The sequence below is a fragment of the Vanellus vanellus genome, assembly GCF_965231255.1.
Source record: "Vanellus vanellus genome assembly, chromosome: 1".
Classification (NCBI taxonomy): Eukaryota; Metazoa; Chordata; class Aves; order Charadriiformes; family Charadriidae; genus Vanellus; species Vanellus vanellus.
Genome location: NC_138905.1, coordinates 89,680,284 through 89,703,273, shown reverse-complemented (window position 1 = coordinate 89,703,273; position 22,990 = coordinate 89,680,284). Strand labels below are relative to the sequence as shown.

The following is a 22,990-nucleotide window of genomic DNA, read 5'->3' as shown; positions in this document are numbered from 1 at the left end:
AAGCAGAATACTAACTGTAATGACCTGGGTATTTGTAACATGCAAGTTGGACCATTGAAATTTTTTATGCCTGTGATACAAGCTCTAAGATGTGAAAAAATTCCTTTTCAGCAGCAGAAGTCAGGGAAAACAAATCAAACTCGTATGTTAACTTGGCCATTGCCTTCCCATTTAATAGACAGACCAGTTCAAGGTCATTGTTTTGATTTTTAAAATCCCACAGGGAGGTGTTCCACAACCAGAACTTTCTGCTGTGCTTTAACACAACAGTCCCGACACCCACACAATAAATATACACTTCCTGTTAATTACAGAACTTATCCAGCAACTGAACTATGCATACAGAATATACTGCCAGCCAGAAGAAACACAGATGACAATGAGTCCCATTTATTTCAAGCGAATGTAGTTTCCCTTCTACTAGGTGTGGCATTTTCCACAGCCATATTCAATCAAATTTGGAGTACCTCTGAGGCTGGTGAGTCTATGGCCCCTCTGGGGAATATAAGGATACCCTGGTCCTTACACGCCTGTTCAGTTAAGACTCAAATCAGCTTGCTTGTTGTATCGGGGCAGGTGGAGAGCAGGCAATTAACTTATTAGAACTCAGGCACTGTGGTCTCATCGTGAAGGTGGGTCATGTAAGTATGTACATGAAAGGAATAAAATTTGCTTCTTTGCTACAATGTAATTTTTGCACTGAATACTTGTCCTGGTTTGAGGTAAAACAGGACCAATTTTATTCAGTAACTTTACTTTTTAGCTGGGCCTCTTTTAACTACTGAAATTAACAGCATATTGTGCAGACACTGTTCGCTCTCAGAGTGATAAAACCTATGTTTATAGCTGATGCCAAGGGATGGTATACGGAGAGGCTCTTGCTTATACTTATTGCTATAACCCCCAAGGCCAACCAACTTTGTTATTTGCCCCGTTGGAGGGTTGGAAGCGGAAAAGCATAGAGGGGTCCCACCCATGGGGAGGAGTGGACAGGACAGGTGACCCAAAACTGACCAACAGGGTATTCCATCCCATCTGCATCGTGCTAAGTATAAAAGCTGAGGGATCAAAGGGTCAGCCCTCTCCTTCTCCAGTGACCAGCATCTGAGGAATACTCTGTCTGTTCGTCCGCCTTTGATCCCGATCCTGAATCCAGATCTGGAATCCAGTTCCCGTCCATCACTGAGCCGAGTCTGGGACTTCCCCAGTACCTGATGGTGATGTGATTGTCACCCTAAGAGCTTGATACAGTTTTGCATATATTCCATTATTTTCCTTTTATTTTATTATTAATATCTCATTAAAGTATATTAAACTCAAACTCATAAACTCTAAACTCATAAATCTCTTTTTCGCTCCTGCACCTCTCTCTTTGAAGACAAGTAGGGGGGGGCATTCGTTGCTCGTCCGGTGGCTGGTTCAGCCTAAACTGTAACAATACTGATAAGACAAAGACCAAGCAGACAAACTAACCGAGGCTGCACTAGTGGATTTGTTATCTAGGCTATTGGTATGAGCCTTCTTTAGTATATTTTGACAATTATCTGCTTCACAAGATATAGCAGAGATTAGTGCTCCCTTCTTTTTTTTTTTTTTACCTGTTTCCTCACTATCCTCTGGTACAAAAAGTTCTTCACGGTTTTGATAAAACGTTGTGATCCTAGTACCATCAGCATGATCTACTACTCTGCTACCATCCAGCTTCTCAACAATTATCACTTCATCATCTCGTACAGTCATAACCTGAAAGAATGAAGAATTACTTGTTTATATTAGTTCTGTCATACTTGTAACAGCAACAACAGTAAAACAAGGCATTACGTACTGAAACTCTGCTGAAGCTAGAGGACTGCAACTTTATCTACTTCAGAGACTAAGGACTCACATTTTCTTCAAAATTTAAAGCTTTTGTATTAGTAACTGTGTAATAACACAACCTGTAGTATATACGTTCAAAGAACAAATCCTACAAGTTATATGATGGCAGCCCTGTCTCTTAGCTTAGTAGACATTGCTATGATAACACAAAAATAGTAATACCGTTCCCTCAGCTGGGTCTGTTGCCTGATAGATTAAGAGTGGCTTTAGATCCATTCTCTTTGCTCCCTCAGTGCCCACTTGAATGCCTGATGGAGTTGTTGTTATCCATGTTCCTGCCTGGTTCTCCTTAGGTTGCTCAGAATTAACCAGACCCCGCACAGTATTTTCAAGCAACTCGTCCTTGTCTGGGTGTGATATGCTGTTTCTGTCATTGCCTTTTCCTGCTGAAACAAAAATTTCTGTATCAGATTTGGTATTCTCTAAGGCAAAAGACAAAATCAATAAAGTGAACAGTGTCTATGAGTGTTGATTTTGACAGAACTGAAAGAAAACTATTTATCCAGCTGGAGAAAAATTAGAAGTTCTGTTACTCAAAGGTGTGCCTTTCAACTAAACTTATTGAATGTGTTCATTAATGACAAAGAAAAAGTAAGCAGCATGCTAATGACATCTGATTATGATATGACTTTGGAAGGGACTATCAATGTTGAGGAATATCTGAATGGATTACAGAAAAAAAAAGCATCCAAAACCGTCCCATGAGCTTGAAGATTAAAGTAATAGGAATTTGATACAGCCCATTAGAATGAAATTTAATGCAAAAAGAAATAAAAATAATTTACGCTTCAGACAAGCTTGCAACAGTAGAAGAAAAGAAAGACCTGGAGGTATCATCCATACAGAATGACTATAAGTTATCAGTGTGAAAATACGTTGACAAAAAAGGCAATCACAATCCTATGGTGCATCAGAAAAAAAGGGATGGAGATCCCATTGTGAAAGCTAATGGAGAGATTTTATTAAGAATGTGATAGAGATTTCTGGTCTCCCATATTCAAGAAAAGGAACTTAGACTAAGTATAAGCAAAAGACAATAGCATAGTCCAGAGAGGAGTCTAAAAGGCTTACAGCATATACATCCTAGCAAAAAAAAAAGGCCAAAAACCCAGTATAAATTTCTCAAGATTTATAAGCAGTGGAGAGGAAAGGTGGGCGGAAAAAACTGTTCATAAATAATGGATAACGAATAAAGGATATACACTGTCCACATATACTGAGACTGAAAAGTAGAAGATGGTTTGTCAGAGAAGTTCTCAAACATCCTTCAGTTGATATTATGACAGCTCATAATTATTCTTTGCACTAGGAAGCACTGACTGATCTCAGACTACGCTCTGAGATATGAAGAAATCTTTTGTTCAGTTCTTTCTCAGACAAACAAAATAGTGTAAGAATGGTTATATTGGGACAGACGACAAGTCCATACAACCCAATTAATATTGGCCAATAGTAGGTGCCTTGGAATACATACAATGAGAAAGAAAAATATAGTGAGTTCTTGGCGACAGAAGCATTTCTCAATACCAAGACTAAAAACTGTGTAACACATAAATAAGGTTTTTACACTACTGTAGTTACAAGGATTTCTTTTAAAATACTATGTGTTTAATCACTCTGCTACCGATGCAGTTCTTACACACCCTATTAGAGTCCTAGCATGTTAGAAGAAAAAGAAATCTGGAGTAGGAAATGATTTGTTTTTCACACTGGCAGAATTTTCAGACTAAAGAAATATGGCCTTTATTAAGTATAATCAGACCTGCTAACTTTAAATCTGTCAAAAACACTGGAAATGTTACCTTTCTTAGTGTTGGTCTCAGGTGAAAGTTCTGATTCTGGTAATGGTTGCATGTTATCTGGAATTGTAGGTGGTGGTAGAACAGGGCCAGAATCAGGACTTCTACTCACTGTGCCATCAGCAAACAGAATCTAGAGCAATCAAAGACATACTAGAGGTTAAGATAACTTCAAACACCAATAGAAAGTCTCAAAAGAATGTGTTGCAAATGCAATAGTCACTAGAATATTGTGGGTGATGCAGGGGAAAAAAGTAAAAGACTCTCAGAATGAAATAAAGAAGCTATCTTAAAAAAAAAAGGACTGCTAATTGGTGCAGTTCCCATATATAATTAATAAGGATGCTATTTAGCACAAGTAAGAAGCAGGCATTATAAAAGCAAACAGTAAAGATTATTCTTTGACTTTTTAAGCGGTCAAAGGTTGATGACTTCTTTTTCTTGTAGCAGTGGTAATGCATCTGTATCACCATATTGAACAGTGTTCAGGTATTCCACATGTCTAGGATTGCTATTATTTTTTTATCCATCAAGACAGCTAACAAAAAGAAGTCATGGTTATTTATCTTATTATAGCTGGTTTCTGAGATCTATTGTTCATTACACTCAACTCTTGATAGGCATGTTCCCTGAACAATCATCCCTGAATTCATTTACAAATACAGTACAGATATTCTTTAATATCTTTATCAATGATCTGGATGAGGGGATCGAATGCACCCTCAGTAAGTTCGCAGACGACACTAAACTAGGGGGGCGTGTTGATCTGCTTGAGGGTAGATTGGCTCTGCAGAGGGATCTGGACAGGCTGGACAGATGGGCTGAGGCCAATGGTATGAGGTTCAACAAGGCCAAGTGTCGGGTCCTGCACTGGGGTCACAACAACCCCATGCAGCGCTACAGACTGGGGGCGGAGTGGCTCGAAAGCTGCCTGGCAGAAAAGGACCTGGGGGTGTTGGTGGACAGCCGGCTGAGCATGAGCCAGCAGTGTGCCCAGGCGGCCAAGAAGGCCAACACCATCCTGGCCTGCATCAGAATAGTGTGGTGAGCCGGACTAGGGAAGTAATCATCCCCCTGTACTCGGCACTGGTGAGGCCTCACCTCGAGTACTGTGTTCAGTTTTGGGCCCCTCACTACAAGAAGGACATTGAGGTGTTGGAGCGTGTCCAGAGAAGGGCTACAAAGCTGGTGAAGGGTCTGGAGGACAAACCTTATGAGGAACGACTGAGGGATCTGGGGTTGTTTAGCCTGGAGAAGAGGAGGCTGAGGGGAGACCTTATCACCCTCTACAACTACCTGAAAGGAGGTTTTAGAGAGATGGGAGCTGACCTCTTCTCCCTGGTGACAAGTGATAGGACAAGAGGAAACGGGTTCAAGTTATGTCAGGGCAGGTTTAGATTGGATATTAGGAAGCATTTTTTCACTGAAAGGGTTATTAAACATTGGAATAAGCTGCCCAGAGAGGTGGTGGATTCACCATCCCTGGAGGTGTTTAAGAAAAGGGTAGATGAGGTGCTTAGGGACATGGTTTAGAAGTGGTGGTGTTTTTATCAGGGTAGGTTAATGGTTGGACTTGATGATCTTAAAGGTCCCTTCCAACCTCACTGATTCTATGATTCTATGATTCTATTCTAGGGAGAAGACATACAATGTGGAAAACAAACGGACAACATATAGAAACATCTCAAGAGTTACAGTTACTATAAGGTAATTAAATATTTCTTCTTTTTTGAATGCTTATCTATATGCAATACATTCTTGATGAGTCACAAACGAAGTTAATATAAAGAAGGATGCACTCATAATCTGCTTATTCAAAGACTATGGTACAATCATGCTAGGCAGACAAGATGTACGTTCTTCTGCGAGGAGACAGGATGACAAGAATATATAGACATACAGCAGCTAGCTTCTTTGCATACTTCTGAAATGGATACATTTCTCAGAAATCGTGGCTAAACAGCTTAAGATCTAATGTGATCCTGTGATTCTGTAATGTAATGAATGAACGTAAAGAACTTGTACTAGGAGTTGTGGTATACTTAGACAGAAAAAAAGCCTTAGGGAAATAAGGAATTATTCTGAGAGTTTCTGAGACAAAACAGACGACTCCTCTCTTTTCACCTGTTTGCTAACTATATATAGAATCTTAGACATTAAAAAGAGACTTGCTTGTAGATTGATCTAGCCTACAGCACCTAGAAGAAACCAGAATTCTGGGCAACCTTAATACATGTAAACAAAGAAGGTACTTAAGAATACAAAGTCTTTTTGACAAAAATTTAGGATACCTAAAGGTGTCTGCAGGATTGAGGAACAGTTCAGGTCTTTTCTGGATCCCATATGACTGTTTAGATGACTGAAAAAATATATGGATAATTTTGTGTTGCAAAAAATACCCCAAAGCACAACTAATCCACACTTCAGATGTTTAAGTCCAGGAATGTAGTTCTCAAATCCATAGCCATCTATTTCCTAATCCCGAAGTTGCCTAAAATTTTCATCATTAAAGCTCCCTATGTGCCTTAAGTTCTGATTCTGAACAAAGCCAACAGCATATTAGTCTTGACATGGCTGCATAATTCAGTGGTTACTTAAATCTTTCATCTACAAACTGGACAATTCTCTTGGTTGACAAGCACAAGTTCACGGGTTCACACACACAAGCTGCTTTCAATGAATTCTACTAAACATACCTGCGTAGATCCATCCATCATGTACTTTATGACAGTTCCTTGACTGGTGATCACTCTTGACACCTCCTGTTCTGTTTGCCTTGCCACAGATGTATACAGACGAGAGTTCTTTACCTTTTGGGGATAACTCTGCCTAACCAGAATTTCCAGAGTAGGCTGCTTGCCCCGTTCTCTTTTGGTGTCTTCAGGCTTTATTTCACCTTCTGTAACCTCATGTTCCTTCTCTCCACTTTCCATAACCTTTTCCTCCTTTGCTTCATTTGCTTTGGCCTCACCTTTCTCAACTTTCACTTCCTTGACTTCATCTGCTTTGGCCTCACTTTTCTCTTTCTCAGCCACCTCTTGCTCAGCTTCAGCTGTAGTGGTTTCACCTTTCAAATATGAAACCAAATTCTGAATTACTTAATACTGTGTAGCACACATTCAAACAGTGCTAAACACCCAGCATCATACTGTCTACAGAAGGTATGCAACTTAGGGTGTGTAAGACTAAGCCTCCTTGGATTCCTCTGTAATCCACAGACTAAGGGACAGACTGTTTTTCAGAGAACAATTCAAAGCAATCATCTACTCAGAAACTCTGCATCCTCCTGTGGAGGTATCTGTCTTTCCAAATGAAAATAAGGGAAATATGAAGATGGATTTATTATGGATGCCGAACTTTTAGAACACTGACATTAGGTGAGAGGAATTTTCTAACTGCCCATAAAGGTGCAAAAAGTTACTGAGTTTCACCAAGTTTGAATTTGTATAGAAACCGCAGTTAAATATTTTGTCTACTCGAATAAATAAGGTTTTTATATTAAATTATGGCAGTGTGTTCAGTGTGATAATGAGTATAACTATGGTAGTTGTGTCAAGAGACTACGTGCATGTGCCCGTAATTGCTCTGTTCACCTCAACTCAGGTGGGACCTCATCACAGTATTCCAGTACTTAAAGGGTGGCTACAAAGAGGAGAGAGGCTCTCTCTTCAAAAGGAGACACAAGGGTACAAGTCGCAATGGGAGACGTTTCATCTCGATATAAGACCGAATTTTTTTACAGTGGAACAACCTCCCCAGAGGCATGGTAGAGACCCCATTGCTGAAGGCTTTCAAGATGCAATTGGACAGGGTGCTACATAATTCCATCTAGGATCCCTTTGCCACAAAAGGTTGGACCAGGTGATCTTTTGAGGTCCATTCCAACCTGGGCTGCTCAATGATTCTATGATTTTCATATAAAAAGGAAAGAGATGTCTGAGAAGAAAAATGAGGTAAGCTTTTACTAGCAATTCAGGTCTATGTGGCAAAAAGAAAAAAAAAGGCATTTCTCTCTCACATGACTATAAATTTGTGCTGGAACCTTGTGTACCGTACTATATTTATTAATGCTATTTATAAAAATTTCTTATTTTGTGGGCTAGATGAGGCGACAGCGAGGTGGATTGAGAGTTGGCTGTGTGACAGAACTCAGAGGGTTGTGATCAGCGGCACAGAGTCCAGTTGGAGGCCTGTAACCAGTGGTGTCCCCCAGGGGTCAATACTTGGTCCAATTTTATTCAATATATTCATTAATGACCTGGATGGGGGGACAGAGTGTATCCTCAGCAAGTCTGCTGATGATACCAAACTGGGTGGGGTGGCTGACACCCCAGAGGGCCGTGCTGCCATCCAGCATGACCTGGACAGGCTGGAGAGCTGGCAGAGAAGAACCTAATGAGGTTCAACAAAAGCAAGGGCAAGGTCCTGCACCTGGGGAGGAAGAATGCAAAGCACCAGTATAGGTTAGGGGTGGACCTGCTGGGAAGTAGCTCTGAAGAGAAGGATCTGGGGGTCCTAGTAGACAGTAAATTATCCATGACCCAGCAATGTGCCCTTCTTGCCAAAAAGGCCAATGGAATCCTGGGCTACATAGGGAAGAGCGTGGCCAGTAGGTCGAAGGAGGTCATTCTCCCCCTCTACTCTGCACTGGTGAGGCCACAACTGGAATACTGTGTCCAGTTTTGGGCTCCCCGGTTCAAGAGGGACAGGGAACTGCTGGAGCGAGTCCAGCGAAGGGCAACTAAGATGATTAAGGGATTGGAGCATCTCCCTTACGAGGAAAGGCTGAGAGAGCTGGGACTCTTTAGCCTGGAGAAGAGAAGGCTGAGGGGAGACCTTATTATGGCGTACAAGTATCTAAAGGGTGGGTTGAAGGAGGTTGGAGCCAGGCTCTTTTCAATGGTTCCCAGTGGCAGGACGAGGGGTAATGGGCACAAGCTAGAACACAGGAAGTTCCTTTCAAATACACGGAAAAACTTCTTTACGGTGAGGGTGACAGAGCACTGGCACAGGCTGCCCAGGGAGGTTGTGGAGTCCCCTTCTCTGGAGATTTTCAAGACCCGCCTGGATGCCATCCTGAGTAATATGCTCCAGGCAACCCTGCTTTAGCAGGGGAGTTGGACTAGATGATCTCTAGAGGTTCCTTCCAACTCTGATACTCTGTGATTCCATGATTTTTTAATACTTATATACACTTGGATGGTTTCTAAGAGGTATGTTGTTTCATCAGTTGCCAGGAACACAAATTATTCTGCTGCAACAGCTTATGCGTAGGATGTGCTGGAATTACTACTAGCAAGTACTACTTGGTGTGCATGACAAATCTGGTTTATTCCTGGATATAGGCACCTCTGCAGTTGTGTTGATCTATCTTCACATACTCAGTATCTCCAATATAGCCTGAGCTGGACAGATTTGTTGTACGTGGGTATTAAATGACATGTGTAGATGGCTCGTTTTAAAATTGACCAGATGACAATAACAAAATTCACATTTGTCTGCTTCAAAACCTAAGAGCATGACTACAAAACCCTGAGATTTACTACTGTTTACAGTATGCAAATATGAACCTTACGCTGGTTTTCAAAAACAATGGGAAACAGAATCATCGCAGAAGGACATGTCAGGCACAGAAACTTGTATCTATATACCCTATCAGTCTTCTGAAGGAAATTCAATGATAAGGGCAGAAAGGCTTATTATGACCATCTTCTCTGTATGTACTGGATGGCATAAACCAAAGGACTTCTGTGAAATAATTCCTGTTTGAAACTGATGATATCTTTTAGAAAAGCAACAAAACCTAATTATAAAATATCCAGCAGCAGAGAGTCCATCACAGCATGGGTTAGTTTTGTTAATTATTCTTACCATTAAAAAATTAGTATAACTTAAATCTACTATAAAGTAGTACTTTTCAGTTTCAAGCCTCTGAAATTTCTAATACACCTTTATATACTGTGTTTACAAGCTATCACCAAAATTCTGTTTTGTTGTACTCCCAGACTGGCACCTTTTTGTGACACAGTCACTCCTTTGACCTTTTCTTTAGTAATTAAATTGAGTTCTCTGGTGACATGAGCTCACTGTAAGATGTATCTTGCAATGCTTTAATCGTTCTTGTCACTCTTTCTTGAATCTTTCAAAATACGAACACCTTGTCTTGTGGACTTAACAACAGCACATACAAGGCGATATAGGTAATATAACAATCTTCTGGTTACCATTCAAGATTCCTTGATATATATGCATTTATGAATTAAATTTGTTCATTTTTTTAGTATTCCAATACACATGCACATTCAACCGATTATCCAACATGACTCCCAAGTGCTTTTTAGGGTTGCTGCTTCCCTGCCCCCAATCCGTTACATCCAACAACTTGCAATTCTACATTTCTACATTTGTTTTAATTAACCCACATTATTTATGTTGTAAATACTATTTAATAGCCATTACGACAGACTTATCAATCTGAGACATTAAAAAAATTCACGTTGTTACATCTAAACCCATCAAGGCAGAAATAATTGTCTTCTATAATTTTAACTTCTTTTAAATTCCTTACTTTGCAGTGGCTCAGAAAACTAACCTCCAAAGCTTTCACCAAGGAAAGTTAATACTAGTCCATTGGGACAGGAGACATTCAAACTTCGGAAAGCAAGAACATTTGACATCACTCGTATTTGGGAAGCTGATTCTTTGATTTCCATCTACAAAATGAAACATGAATTATTTTTATTCCACATTTTAGAAGAATAAACAGACTAGAGATTTCAATTGAACAAAATATTTAAAAAAAACAAAGTGCTTTCTACCACACATTTTTAATATTCTGAGAGTTTATGGATTCTGTAGTGGAAATATTAGCTTATTTTCTTTGATTATGCTATCTTCTTTCATTCGTCTCTATTAACTCTTGAAGAACAACCCTTCCTAACTTTATTCATTTTGCTATCTTGTGGCCAGTGTCAAGATGAAATGACAATAAACAGATGACATGAAGAAGAGGAGCGTGAAATAATTCTTGACGTTGCACATCAAGTATTTTACCTGTAACCAATTAAAGAGCACAAAAGATAAGTAGAGCAGTAATTCCAATCTGCTGCAAATATAGCACTGACTTGAGAAGGGGACAGGAAAGAATATTTGGCATAAATATATGAAGGAAGGAATAAATTATTCTGATGACTAGAAAAGATGAGGTTGACCTAAGGAATGTCTGAAGGCCCTGGAACATTTGGAAAAAAAATACAACAATGGACCTTTTGATGTCAGCCCCCAAAAAACCTATGTGACAATGAACTACACCATGCCAGTAGTCATAAGACGAAAACAGCTTTGGGTGGCAGACAGAGGTAACAGAGAGAACTTGTCCTGGTATTACTCGATATTCTTGATTTTTAGGAATAGAAATATAGGGGAAATGGCAGATATTTGCCACCTGTTTTTCAGCATAAAGGATGCTGTACATTTTATGGTTACTTTACATAATATTACTTGGTAATTAAGGCTACTCTCAGTACCCTAAGATCATAGTCACAGGGTCATGGGGTAGAAGTCACAGAATAGGGCAAAAGTAACCCTCAGGTGTCATCTACTTCTCCCCGTCTAATGGTAAAAAAAAAAAAATAATCAAGTATACTTATATCAGTAGAGAAAACTGCTAATGTAACCTATTCTAAAAATTTCCAGGGCTGGAGGTTTCCTGGCAATCTATTCCAGTGCTTTACCTTGATTAACCTTACTGACATTTTCCTATTGCTTAGTCTGAATCTCTCTTGCAAAAAATTACTTTCTTTCTGATTATTTCTTCTGATTATATGGGCTAGCATAAGAGATGATGGTGTCCCTTTAGTTCTTTACAGAAGGCTTTTCTGTCTCTTAATTCTAGATTAAACAAACCCAACCCAATTCTTTTAATCTTCCCCCACTGGTGAAGTTTTCTAGACCGCTGATCTTTCTTGGTGCTTTCCTTAAAACTCTCCAGCACGGCCCATATTTTTCTTGCAGTGCAGTATCCATAACTGGACACAATACTTCAGCTGAGGCCCTAACAGCCCTGAAAGGAAAATCACTTCACATATCTAGCAGGCTATACTCCTGTTTATTCACCTCAATGTGGTCTTTGCCCTTCTCACAGCAAGATGGCATTGTTGACTTATGTATAGCTTGTGATCCATTGAAACTCTCAGACCTTTCTCTGTAGAACTGTTATTGATAGAACTGTTACCCATTCTGTAGATATATATTGATTATTTGTATGTAATTGTTGAACCTAGCACTCATTCTTACTGAATTGCATCCTATTTTCCAGATCATGTCCATGTGAATTTGTCAAGTTCGCTTCCGATTCTAATCCTGTCCTCCAAAACACATGCAGACTCACACAGCCAGGTGCTGTACACAGTAATATGGATACTCTCTGTACGAAGACATTCTAAACGTCTTCTTCTTGGAAGAAGAGGAGGAACTTAGATGTCCTCCTGACAGAATTTCAATGGCTGAGGCCAGTGGCGTGAGATTCAACAAGGCCAAGTGCAGGGTCCTGCCCTTGGGTCACAACAACCCCATGCAGCGCTACAGGCTTGGGCAAGAGTGGCTGAAAAGCTGCCCAGCGGAATAGGTCCTGGGAGTGCTGGTCGACAGCTGCCTGAATATAAGCCAGCAGTGGCTTGCCCAGGTGACCAAGAAGGCCAAGAGCATCCTGGCCTCTATCAGGAACAGTGTGGCCAGCAAGACTAGGGAAGTGATTGTTCCTCTGTACTTGGCACTGGTGAGGCCACACTTTGAGTACTGTGTTCAATTTTGGGTCCCGCACTGCAAGAAAGACCTCGAAGTGCTGGATCGTGTCCAGAAAAGGGCAACAAAGCTGGTGAGGGGTCTAGAGCAGAAGTCTTATGAGGAGCAGCTGAGGGAACTGGGGTTGTTTAGCCTGGAGAAAAGGAGGCTGAGGGGAGGCCTTATTGCTCTCTACAGCTACCTAAAAAGAGGTTGTAGAGAGGTGGGGGTCGGTCTCCCAAGTAAGAAGTGGTAGGATAAGAGGAAATGGCCTCAAGTTGCAACAGGGGAGGTTTAGATTGGATATGAGGAAAAACTTCTTCACTGAAAGGGTTGTCAAGCATTGGAACAGGCTGCTCAGGCAAGTGGTGGAATCTCCATCCCTGGAGGTGTTTAAAAGACGGGTAGACGTGGTGCTTAGGAACATGGTTTAGTGGTGGTTTTTGGCAGTGTTAGGTTGATGGTTGGACCTGATGATCTTAAAGGTCCCTTCCAACCTCGATGATTCTATGATCTGTTTGTATAGGGTTCATTTGTTCCACACAATTGCCGTATGTTAGGCTGAGCGCTGTTTACCAACTCCCTATACCACTTTCCATGCTCCTGCTCTTTAAATACCTAGCAAAACTTGTTGAAATTGGGTCAGCAGGACTTTTTGTGGATATGGACAGAATCCATGCTGAAACAAGTGCCACAGCATTACTTCATCCACTAGGTACCATGGAAGCAGCATAGGTACATCATGTTGAGAGTGTCTTCCAAGGATATTCTTACAGCTCTTAGTTTGTGCTCATTCTTGTTTTTCTTATTACTCTCTCCTCTCATTTGCTTTGTAATGGAAGCTGTCTCCTGTTCCTAATAAACCTGTACTTCATAGAATCCTTCATTTCCATACTGCCCATTCTACCTCTTTGAACAGTTCAGCCCAGCTGTGACAACAGAGTTATGATCTCTATTCAACCTCCCTTGCAAAGGGAGCCAAGAACAGAACTCATAAGCCTCTGGTGAGGCCATAGCATAGATTTTGAGAGAAGTGGCCAAAAGTAATGAGAGTAGACAAAAGACCAGTTTTCCAAGACATAGTTCTAAAAAAGAAATTTTCGTATCTTTAGACCAGAAGGTGGTTAATCATCTCAGTGCAGTGCCCTAGAAAATGGTAACAAGAACTGAAGCAGACATTCGTGAAATGCCTCTGGAATTGGAAGCCACCACAGTTGGATGAACTACTGTTTATTTTCCACGGAGAAATTCTAAGGAACACGACAAAAGAGAAAACAGTGCAGGAGAAGATGGCAGACTTGGTGCCACTCACGTTCTTTACATATCACCCACCAGTCTATGGAAGAAGCAGAACATAACAGGGAGAAATGACTGGGTTAATGGAAAATAATTGGTCATGAAAGGTATTATATGCAGTAGATTAGACTTAAATTTGGCTCAGGATGAGAACCAGCATATTCTATTAGCAGTTCTTTCTTTAATCAAGTATGGCTGAAATGATACAGATGGAACCAAGAAGTGGGGGAAATTAAAACACACTACTACGTTTTAAATACTTTTGCAGTCTGGAAAGATGTTAGTCTGGAACGATATTAAGAACCACATTTAACAAGCACATTATCTAGAAATGCTACTCTCTTGTAACTTGATTAGGTTAAAAGGGTAGCTTTTTATCATAACTATTATTAAATAATTATCCCAGACAGTATATTTTAGAACATATTCTTACATTAAACTGTTTATGAAACTCACTGCTTTGTGTTATGATTATGCCTATTTTCAGAAGACTGTCCTTTCCTAAACTGAAGGTGGTAACTAAATTGCTTGTCAATACTATTCATGGTCATTTCTGCCCTTCTCTCAGAGTTTGTTTTGTATTTTAATTGTGTCCATTTTTGGGACACCACTGGTTGGAGAAAACAGTGTCAAAAAAGAAAAGAGGTTAAATAATCCCAAATAGAAAACTCCTGCACCCTCTTCCACCATCCCACTAATATCTCCTCCCATATCTCTTCGAGAACTTTTCATGTAACTTATACTCTGGCTGTTATGTGAAATCACTGGACCAAACAAACCTCCTGTGGTTGCCTACAATATTCTGCCAATAGTTAGCTAATAATGACTTGAAATAATCTAGGTTAGTAACTTTGCAGATGGGAACAGTGACCCATTTCTGAACTGATATGCCCCCCACCACTCACATTCCTTGATACCAAAAAGCCTCTCATAGAGGTCTGTGGAAGATGTTCAAGACTAAATGCTGTGCATTTCTGAGGCACACGGTCCTGTAATTACTATATTACCCTGTGCTAAGTATTCCATAACAGAAATTCAGAACCTGCTTTTGAAATGTCATCCATTCTTTCCAAACACCTGTTCTGTGAGAGAAGTACTTCAAGTTATAGGCTAAAGTAACCTCCCCAAGTTGCTGGTCCCTGGCTTGCGATCAGCGGGAAAGAACAAACTGCAAGCAAGCTTTTGCAAAACTCTCCACTAATTTACTGGTGGGTTAGACTTTCCAATACAGGTTTTGGAAAGCACTGAACAGTTCTCCTACTTGGTTAAACTAAAAATTAATTTCTAGAGCAGTTCTAGTCACTGCCAGATAATAATATATAACAGGTCTAACTGTAAAGCCAAAATTGGCAAAAGTAGGTGGACCATGGAAGACACACTGCTCTACACCATAGAGTCGGAAAGGCTAGCTTCATTAACAACTGACAATATGTACATCTGAAAGAATAAAATATATCCTTCGAAGCACCATAAATTGTTAGGAATTTGTTAAGACACAGCTCAAAGCCCTCTGAGAAAAACATATGCTTCTGTTACATACGTTTATGTAGTTGAATTTTTTGTTTGTTTCTTTTCTGTGTTCATTGGATAATGTCTATTCTCTCACCTTTCCTTGTTCTTGCTTTACCGGGTCATCAGATGGTGAAGGACCTATTTTGCTATGGCTTGCTTTTGCAGATGGCAGAGATTTTCCTGATTTTTGCTTGACGGACTTATCTTTTTTTCCTGAAGCTGATGTAGCAGGAGAAATTATGGTCGGAACATGAACAGAAGGGATGTTCAGAATTCTTGCTAAGACAGGATCTGTTTTATCATCTAAGGAAGGGAAAAGCAATATTTTTAATGCAATTAAGTTTCATAAATGTAGATGGTCACTTTTTTTTTAACAAGATTTTGTACACTAAGTTTTACCTTTGAAATAACAGCCTCGGTGGGGGAGTTTAATATTTCAGATAGAGGGACTGTATATATGAAATTATTTATAAAATCTTTCCATAGACTGACTACTCATCAGCCTAAAAGGCATCTTGAAACTATTGTTTCCCACAGGTCATCACTTGCCTCTCAAAAATAGTAAATACAATTTTTAAAATTCTCTTTAACCTCCAGAATACCCAGATAGGTTGAGACATTTTGAGCCTAGTATCTAGGAAATGATCACTGTTGTTATGCTTTATGATGGGCTGATCCAGCATGGACTGGCCCTAGCAGTTTTGCACTACATAGCTCTATTTTGCTATAATTCAGAAAGATTCTGATGATCTAGACTTGCTAAGACTCTCCCAATTCTTAAATGCCACGAATTAGGGCAGCCTGCAAATATGTTGACCGGAAGTAATGATGTTGCCTTCTTGGAAATAAAATTAATACAAACTAAGATTTTCTGTAAAACATTTTTGTTTCAATGAACTGACACTTCTTTGTCATCAGAAAACCCCAGAGGCTCTAACCTTAATGCCTTTTTTAAAGATTTTTTTTTAAATCATCTACTCTTGCTTGAAGGCAGCCTAAGACCCAAACCTAAACCCCATGAAGCACCTTGCTTCCCATCCGATGTGAGCAACTGAATTATTGTTTGGTTTGGAGAAATTGTTACCCTAGATGGAGCAACTTATTATCCACATCCTAACCACACACATATAGATAAGAACTCAAAACAACAGTGAGCAAAATATGATGACCTCAGAAACCATCTTTTGAAAACCTTTTTTAAATAAATGAAGCAAGCTTGATTTGCATAGTAGTTTCTACAAAGTATGAAGTTTAACCAGTCAGTCATTTCAACAATGTCTTTAGGAAGACTTCCAAAAATACTTCTTTTTTTTTGTGAAATTACATTGTAATTCTGCTTCTTCCAATGAACAATATTATTTAATGTGAAAACTGACACATCAGGCAAAGAACAGTTAAATAACTCATTGACAAATTGCAAGCCAGATCACATTCAAAGAAGGAAAGAAATGCATCTGGAAGCATGCTAGTGGAACCATTCTGGTGTGAGATTATAGCGTTTTCTGTAATATGGATAAAGTGTCGGTATATTTTTGGCTGAAAAAGATAAAAGGTAGGCCTAAGTGCTACTATGTCGACTGTTTCCAGAAAGGTTTTGGTATAGAGGGTTTTAGCTCTGCAGATAAGAAAATGCAGAGGTCACCTTAAAAATAAAGTTCTAAACTATTAGAAAGGCTCCCTGCGTATTCATTTGCCTTATCGATGATTCTGGATTTATGGAAACTGCAAAGGTGAACCAAAATTTAAGAATCTAAGGTTAGAAGAAACTATTAGAGTGTCTGGTGATAAAGTCCTATCTAGGAGTCCACGGATGAAAAGCCTTCCACCTCAGTTTTTAAGCCTTCAATCTCAGTTTTTGTCTTGGTGCCAGCATTAGGGAAATGCACAGATATCTGCATACATCCATGACTTTTAGCTGAAAGGGAAACTTAGATCACCACAAAGATTTTTGAAATCCCCATTTTCATTAGTTGAGGCATGCCGGATGCATGAGAATCTGATACCTTGTTAGGTGGCTCTGCTTTCATGTACTGAAATGTATGCGTGGCTTTTACAGCTTATTGGAAGTCTGAAGAAATGCGAACAAATCTGTTTTATTTGTAATATACTAGAGAAATTCTCAGCTAATTGTATAAAATAGGAAACTTTAAAATTCTCCATAGGGTCCGTTCTGATACACATTTATTACACAGCATGGCCATGGAATAAACAAGTATTACTCATCTCCAGGTGCATGGTGAGAAGAAACAGCTGACTAAAACTTTCACAGGGCTAGTGCTCCACAAAGAAGCAGCACAGACAGAATGAAGGATTCTGAGGCAACTGTCCAATGAAATCATTAGGGACTGTAATCCATCTTGTCAGGTGAGTAAAAATATCCATATGAACACTGCAAACTGCATATAAGCAAGTTCTTATATATCGTGAGGGTAGCTATCCTTCCCAGTTACCCACACTGTGAAGTGGAGCATGCTCAGTTTCAGATGACACTACTTTCTGAGTGCTGAATTTAGGAATAGAAGCTTTTATAGGCTCTTGACCCTTTAAGAAATTTCACCTACCACTTTGCTTGCCCTGAAAAATGAGAACACAGTGTCTGAGGGTAACAATGAGAAAGAGTGGATTGTTGGGACTGAGGGAAAGTGCCTTTAGAAATCTTGAGAGAGGGGTGAAATTCCAGAGGACTGTCAGATTAAGGAAGGTTTTCTTCCTCTTGCACACACATACAGATCTCTAGCACTTGGAGTTGTACTCTCATGATTTCATCAAGGCACAAAGCGCAGGTGCAAAGGTTCTATAATACCCAGAGGAGAAAGCAGTGCCGTATTCACAAAGTGATGAGGAGCTTACTTCTAAGTCTGGTTGTAAGGCAGTCTGAAGTTAGATTTTGGTCATGCTAGAGAAAACAAATAATAATTCAAAACTTAACTACTAACATTTAACCAAGGAATAAAAAAGATGGATAAAGCTGGCAAACAGCATGAGGCCTTTTGTCATCTTGGCTTCCCTAAAAGGAAGAGGGAAGAGATAAAATGAGAAAAACAGTAAGAAAAATGAGAAAAACAATAAGAAAAATGATAATTAGAGAGGTTCCAGAAATTTTTTTTTCAGTAATGCAGGGAAAAAGTAATTTTCAGACAATTTAACCAATCAGTACAGATAAACTGCGGATTACACGGCATACTGTTCTACATCAGGGATGGATAGCATATGAGAATAGTCTAAGCCAGAATATTTCTGGTCAGAATTTTTCTGAGCACTTATGATGCAAATGGCCATAAGGGGAACTGGCCACAAGCAAGCGATTGTAGAAAAACTGCAAACAATGAAAGAATGCCAGTCAGCAGTGCTGCACTAAAGCTCAACATAGGATTATTCTAATATAGAACAGGATGCTTATAGTACACGTGAAAAAGTCTGAATATCACAGCTGACATGTAGGTGTTTATTTAGACATTCTTTTATGCCAAAATATGAGTCTTCACCGTCCACTACACTGTGGATGCTCTCCTTGCCCAGGTTTAAAATTTCCTTTTTTAGCAATTAATTTGTAAAATGTATTTGAATAACAGAGACTGAGTGTATAGTGAATAGTTTACCACAGTCCACACAAAGATGCATTCAATTAAATGTTTTCATATTTTAAGAGCTGAAAAATGCTGGGATTATTTTCTGATCAGAGGAGAGTTTCACTTTTATCCTTTTGATGGTTTCAGTGGCCTTTCAAATGTAATGGAAACAAAAAGGTCTTGGTAAAAGCAGACGCTATTTTCACTGTGGTTTTGTGAAGCAATTGCTTCCAGTTGGTGAATGTGTTTGTTGAACGGCTGAGAGAAATCCCTCATTATATCTGCACAACTGTAACCTAAAGTCCAACTCCTAACACAGAATGAAAGTTCCATAGTCACCTATATAAGTTTACAAAAATATTATTTCTTGGAAAGTCAAGAAGACTCCTCAGCAAATCACATTTTCTTTGGCTCAAATTAATTGGCTGATTTTTCTGGGCTACTTAATAACAATTCTTGCAAGTTTCTCCTTGCACTGCTCTGTTTTCACAGTAAGTAAAAAAGCATGGAGACCTCCCTACAATTTGAAATTTGAATCACAGAATATTCTTGACAATGTAATCTCATCTTGAGCATTGCTGAAAATTCCCCACCATGTAGTAACAGCTGCTGAGAAAGGCAGAATTGCATGCAACAAATTATTGGGTTAAGGAGCGTATGAAGAAAAAAAAAAAAAAAAGAAAAAAAAAGTTCCCGCTATGGTTCTCAAATATCCTCTTCTATTTGCTTACTTTACCTGCTGTCTTCCCTGTAGGTCCGTAATAGCTCAGGGACAGCTGGATTCCATTTTCTAAGGTGGCTGAAAAAGATCCAAACTTGCTCACAGCTTTCTTTTGATTTTTCAATTTTCCTTAAAAAAATTAGAATGAATTTTAAAGATAGCAACACATACCAGAACCACCTGACCTGAAAAGCAATGACTGGTGTGAACAGTGGCACTTCAACATGGATGAGTAACCTGTAAAATACATTAATATAGGACAGGGAAAACTTTATCATTCCATTCATAGGATAGTATATAACAGTCAGTTTTGTGCAATATAACTGTGATTTTTCATCTAGAAATGGCATTCTAATTAGCTAGGCTTGTAAAAAAAGGTTCAATAGCAACAACTACTGAAAAGACTTTGTGAATTGAAACAGCAAAAGAACCTAGTTCTGGAGTCAAGGATCCTTGTTCCTGTTCCCTACTTGGCTTAGAAGAATGCTAAACTGCTCATTTCTATCACATGTGACCTATGCACTAATAAAATACACTGTCTCTCAGGTACTGTCATGGGCACCGTACCTTAAGGAGAAAATAAAAGAAAGGAGAAAAAGTTGAGAAGTTAGATCTGAAGATGCATCTGACATTTGTGAAAGTGGTTCAGAAGACAAGCTCACTTAGAGGTGCAGGAGAACACATCGTGTGATGAGTATGTCATCCTTGAAAACCACAGGAACTATGCAAGGTAACACTTCTGAGAAAGTGACGCTGGAACCTACCTTGAGTGTAGTTCAACTCCTACTGCCTTAAAGAAATGTTCTGCTGGTAATAAGAAATCCTTGGGATTTCCAAAATGGGGAACAGCTTCTTAAAATTGTGAGGAGCAGCAGAAAAGACTACAAAAGAAGGTTAAGGCAGGCACCCAACACCTAACCACATCCCAGTTCTTTCATGAAGAAGGCACACTGCTAAGACCTCGTCTGCTCCTATTTACTCTGTCATTGCAATGTTCATTGGTGACTACCACCTGCAGGATGCTGTTTTGCCATTTTGACTGCATTAAAAGCTTACCATTGTACCATTCAGACACTGCCAAGTATCAGAGTGGATTGGTTCTTCTCTTCCCTACTGCCTTTCTATAAGGTATTCCTGTTTACTGAGGAGGAAGGCCTCTCACTCATGCCAAGTGAATACAACTTGCCTCAGGTGCTAGCACACTGGTGATTAAAAGTACCATTTGGCAGACACCAGAATGATACAGGACTACTTTCAGAAGGGCAGACAAGAAACATCTCATCTATGGAAGGGATGAAATTTTCTATTCAGACAACCCACAATTACATCACTGGGGACAGGTGAAGCCAAGGAAAGGAGCAAGAGCAGGATGCTAACACTGATGAAGGTTAAAAGAGCTAACACACCTACCAAAAGTTATACTTTTCCAACACTCTTCAATTCAGTGACAGCAATTCCATAGTACTTTTGGCAAACATATATACAAATTGTTACAGACAGGCCACCTTCTTTGAAACATGGTCACCTGGGTTCAGAAAGGATTTGGATTCAATGCTTTCCAAGTCATGTCACGTCATATGTCACGTCATATGTCACGTCATATGTCACGTCATATGTCACGTCATATGTCACGTCATATGTCACGTCATATGTCACGTCATATGTCACGTCATATGTCACGTCATATGTCACGTCATATGTCAACCAGCAGTAAAGTGGCTGAACTTGAGAAAGATCTGTTTCCACAGCAAAGACCTTGAAGAGGAGGCATTATGGTCATCTGGCCCACAAAAAGAGTTCCAGTTCAAAGGGGGAAATATTCGCCCTCAAGGGCATTTTTCCTGGTCACAATCGACATGATTCAGTTTGCGCCTTCTTAGGCTTTCCCAGGCCAAATTAAAATCTGAAGGAGTCCTCCACTAAAGAAGAAAATTATTTTCTTAAGGAATGGTGACTTTTTTTATTGATTTCCTTGCTTTGCAAAAGAGACTGGTTTGCCCCTGTTGTCCTGTACTGTGCTTCTACATCTCGGTAAGATCTCTCTACAGGGTGCTTAAGTTGGCCAACTGGATTTTTACTTCTATTTACAGAACACCGATCTTATTTACCTTCGGCCATTAGTAGGAACTTATTTTCTGGTATTTTATAAGGTATGCATCCAATTACTAAATATGTCAAACTATTAATTCTTTATATCAGTGGTGTCAATCCACTAACCTGATCTAATTTTCTGTTCTTCATTAATTTCTTGCACTTCGATTTCTTGTAAGTTTTTCTCAGGGTCTGTGATATGAATGAAGAAATTGTGGTTGTCTTTTATCACTTTCACCTTTACTAAAGTTAGACCTGCAAAGCAACAGAATACTATTACTGCTACCACCAGGCTTCAGAACTGCCCTGCACCCAAAAAAACCCTGCAACTGAGTGGACCGAATTGCTTAGTAGTAGACCAACAAGACAAAATTAAGGCTAGCTGAGTTTAGACTAAATATTCAAAAACCTCCTGACAATTAGAACTGAGAGGCTGCAGAATAACCCTGTTGCTTAGATACACTGCGTTTGACTAGACAAATTACTGAAACATGCATTCTTTGAATATCATGCATTGATTGCCATTGAACAGATAAATATTAACTGATTTTTCTTCATTTCTGATTTTCTGGTACTTTATATACCTATCAATTGTCAACATACTACAGGAAAATGTAAACATTAGTAGTAATAGAGGCTAATATGGAACTACATGGTATTCTCACAACATCTTTAAATGAGACATGAAAAAGCATTTATGGATTAAGAAACTATGCCATCAGTTAGTAACTGAGTCAAAGCAAAACATAAAGAATTAAAGAATCACCTTTTATAAACTCTATCTTCTCTACTTGAATCTGTCCTCCATCAGATGGGAAAAGGTATTGATTGGTTCCTGATACTTGAATGAGATCCTCCCCTGTATCGTAGCCAAGAAACTGGAAAAACAAATTTTAGATTACAAGTAATAGAGAAGGGCGGAAGCTATGAAAAAGGCAAATGAAGGACAGGTCCTCAGGATCCCACTGTTCTGCTCAACTTTTTTTGCTTAGATACCTAACTAATGTAATAACAACTGCAGCAAATTCATAGCATGTTAGTCTCATATCCAAATAATTTCTCAGTTACTAAGTGAAGTAACTTGTTACACATGAGAGCAGAATCTGGTCCTTCAGTGGTATGGACCCATCACAGAAACAGAAGAGAAGCAAGTAGACTGGTGGTTTGACATATAATGGGAAGGAAATTAAAATTCTGGCCAAGAACAAAGAGAGGAAGTACAATGTCATGCAATCAGATAAAAGGCAAGTAAATATTCAGCTTTACACCCTCTAGATTTTGGAATTCAGACACTGTAAATCTCATTCTGAAATTGCTGTGCCTTCCAAAGAGTCACAAACTGG

At 39.3% G+C, this 22,990-nt stretch overlaps 1 protein-coding gene across 1 annotated transcript in view; it reads right to left on the bottom strand.

The window, feature by feature from the left end:
- Positions 1 to 22,990, bottom strand: part of SPAG17 (sperm associated antigen 17) — a gene marked incomplete at its 5' end in the record, with an annotated part of 116,281 nt that overhangs the window by 31,816 nt on the left and 61,475 nt on the right. The window contains 9 exons of the mRNA XM_082485761.1: positions 1,599 to 1,743; positions 2,041 to 2,261; positions 3,681 to 3,810; positions 6,374 to 6,744; positions 10,270 to 10,390; positions 15,361 to 15,569; positions 19,572 to 19,685; positions 21,774 to 21,902; positions 22,414 to 22,525. Coding sequence (XP_082341887.1) covers positions 1,599 to 1,743; positions 2,041 to 2,261; positions 3,681 to 3,810; positions 6,374 to 6,744; positions 10,270 to 10,390; positions 15,361 to 15,569; positions 19,572 to 19,685; positions 21,774 to 21,902; positions 22,414 to 22,525 — 1,552 coding nt within the window. The remainder of the gene's footprint in view (positions 1 to 1,598; positions 1,744 to 2,040; positions 2,262 to 3,680; positions 3,811 to 6,373; positions 6,745 to 10,269; positions 10,391 to 15,360; positions 15,570 to 19,571; positions 19,686 to 21,773; positions 21,903 to 22,413; positions 22,526 to 22,990) is intronic.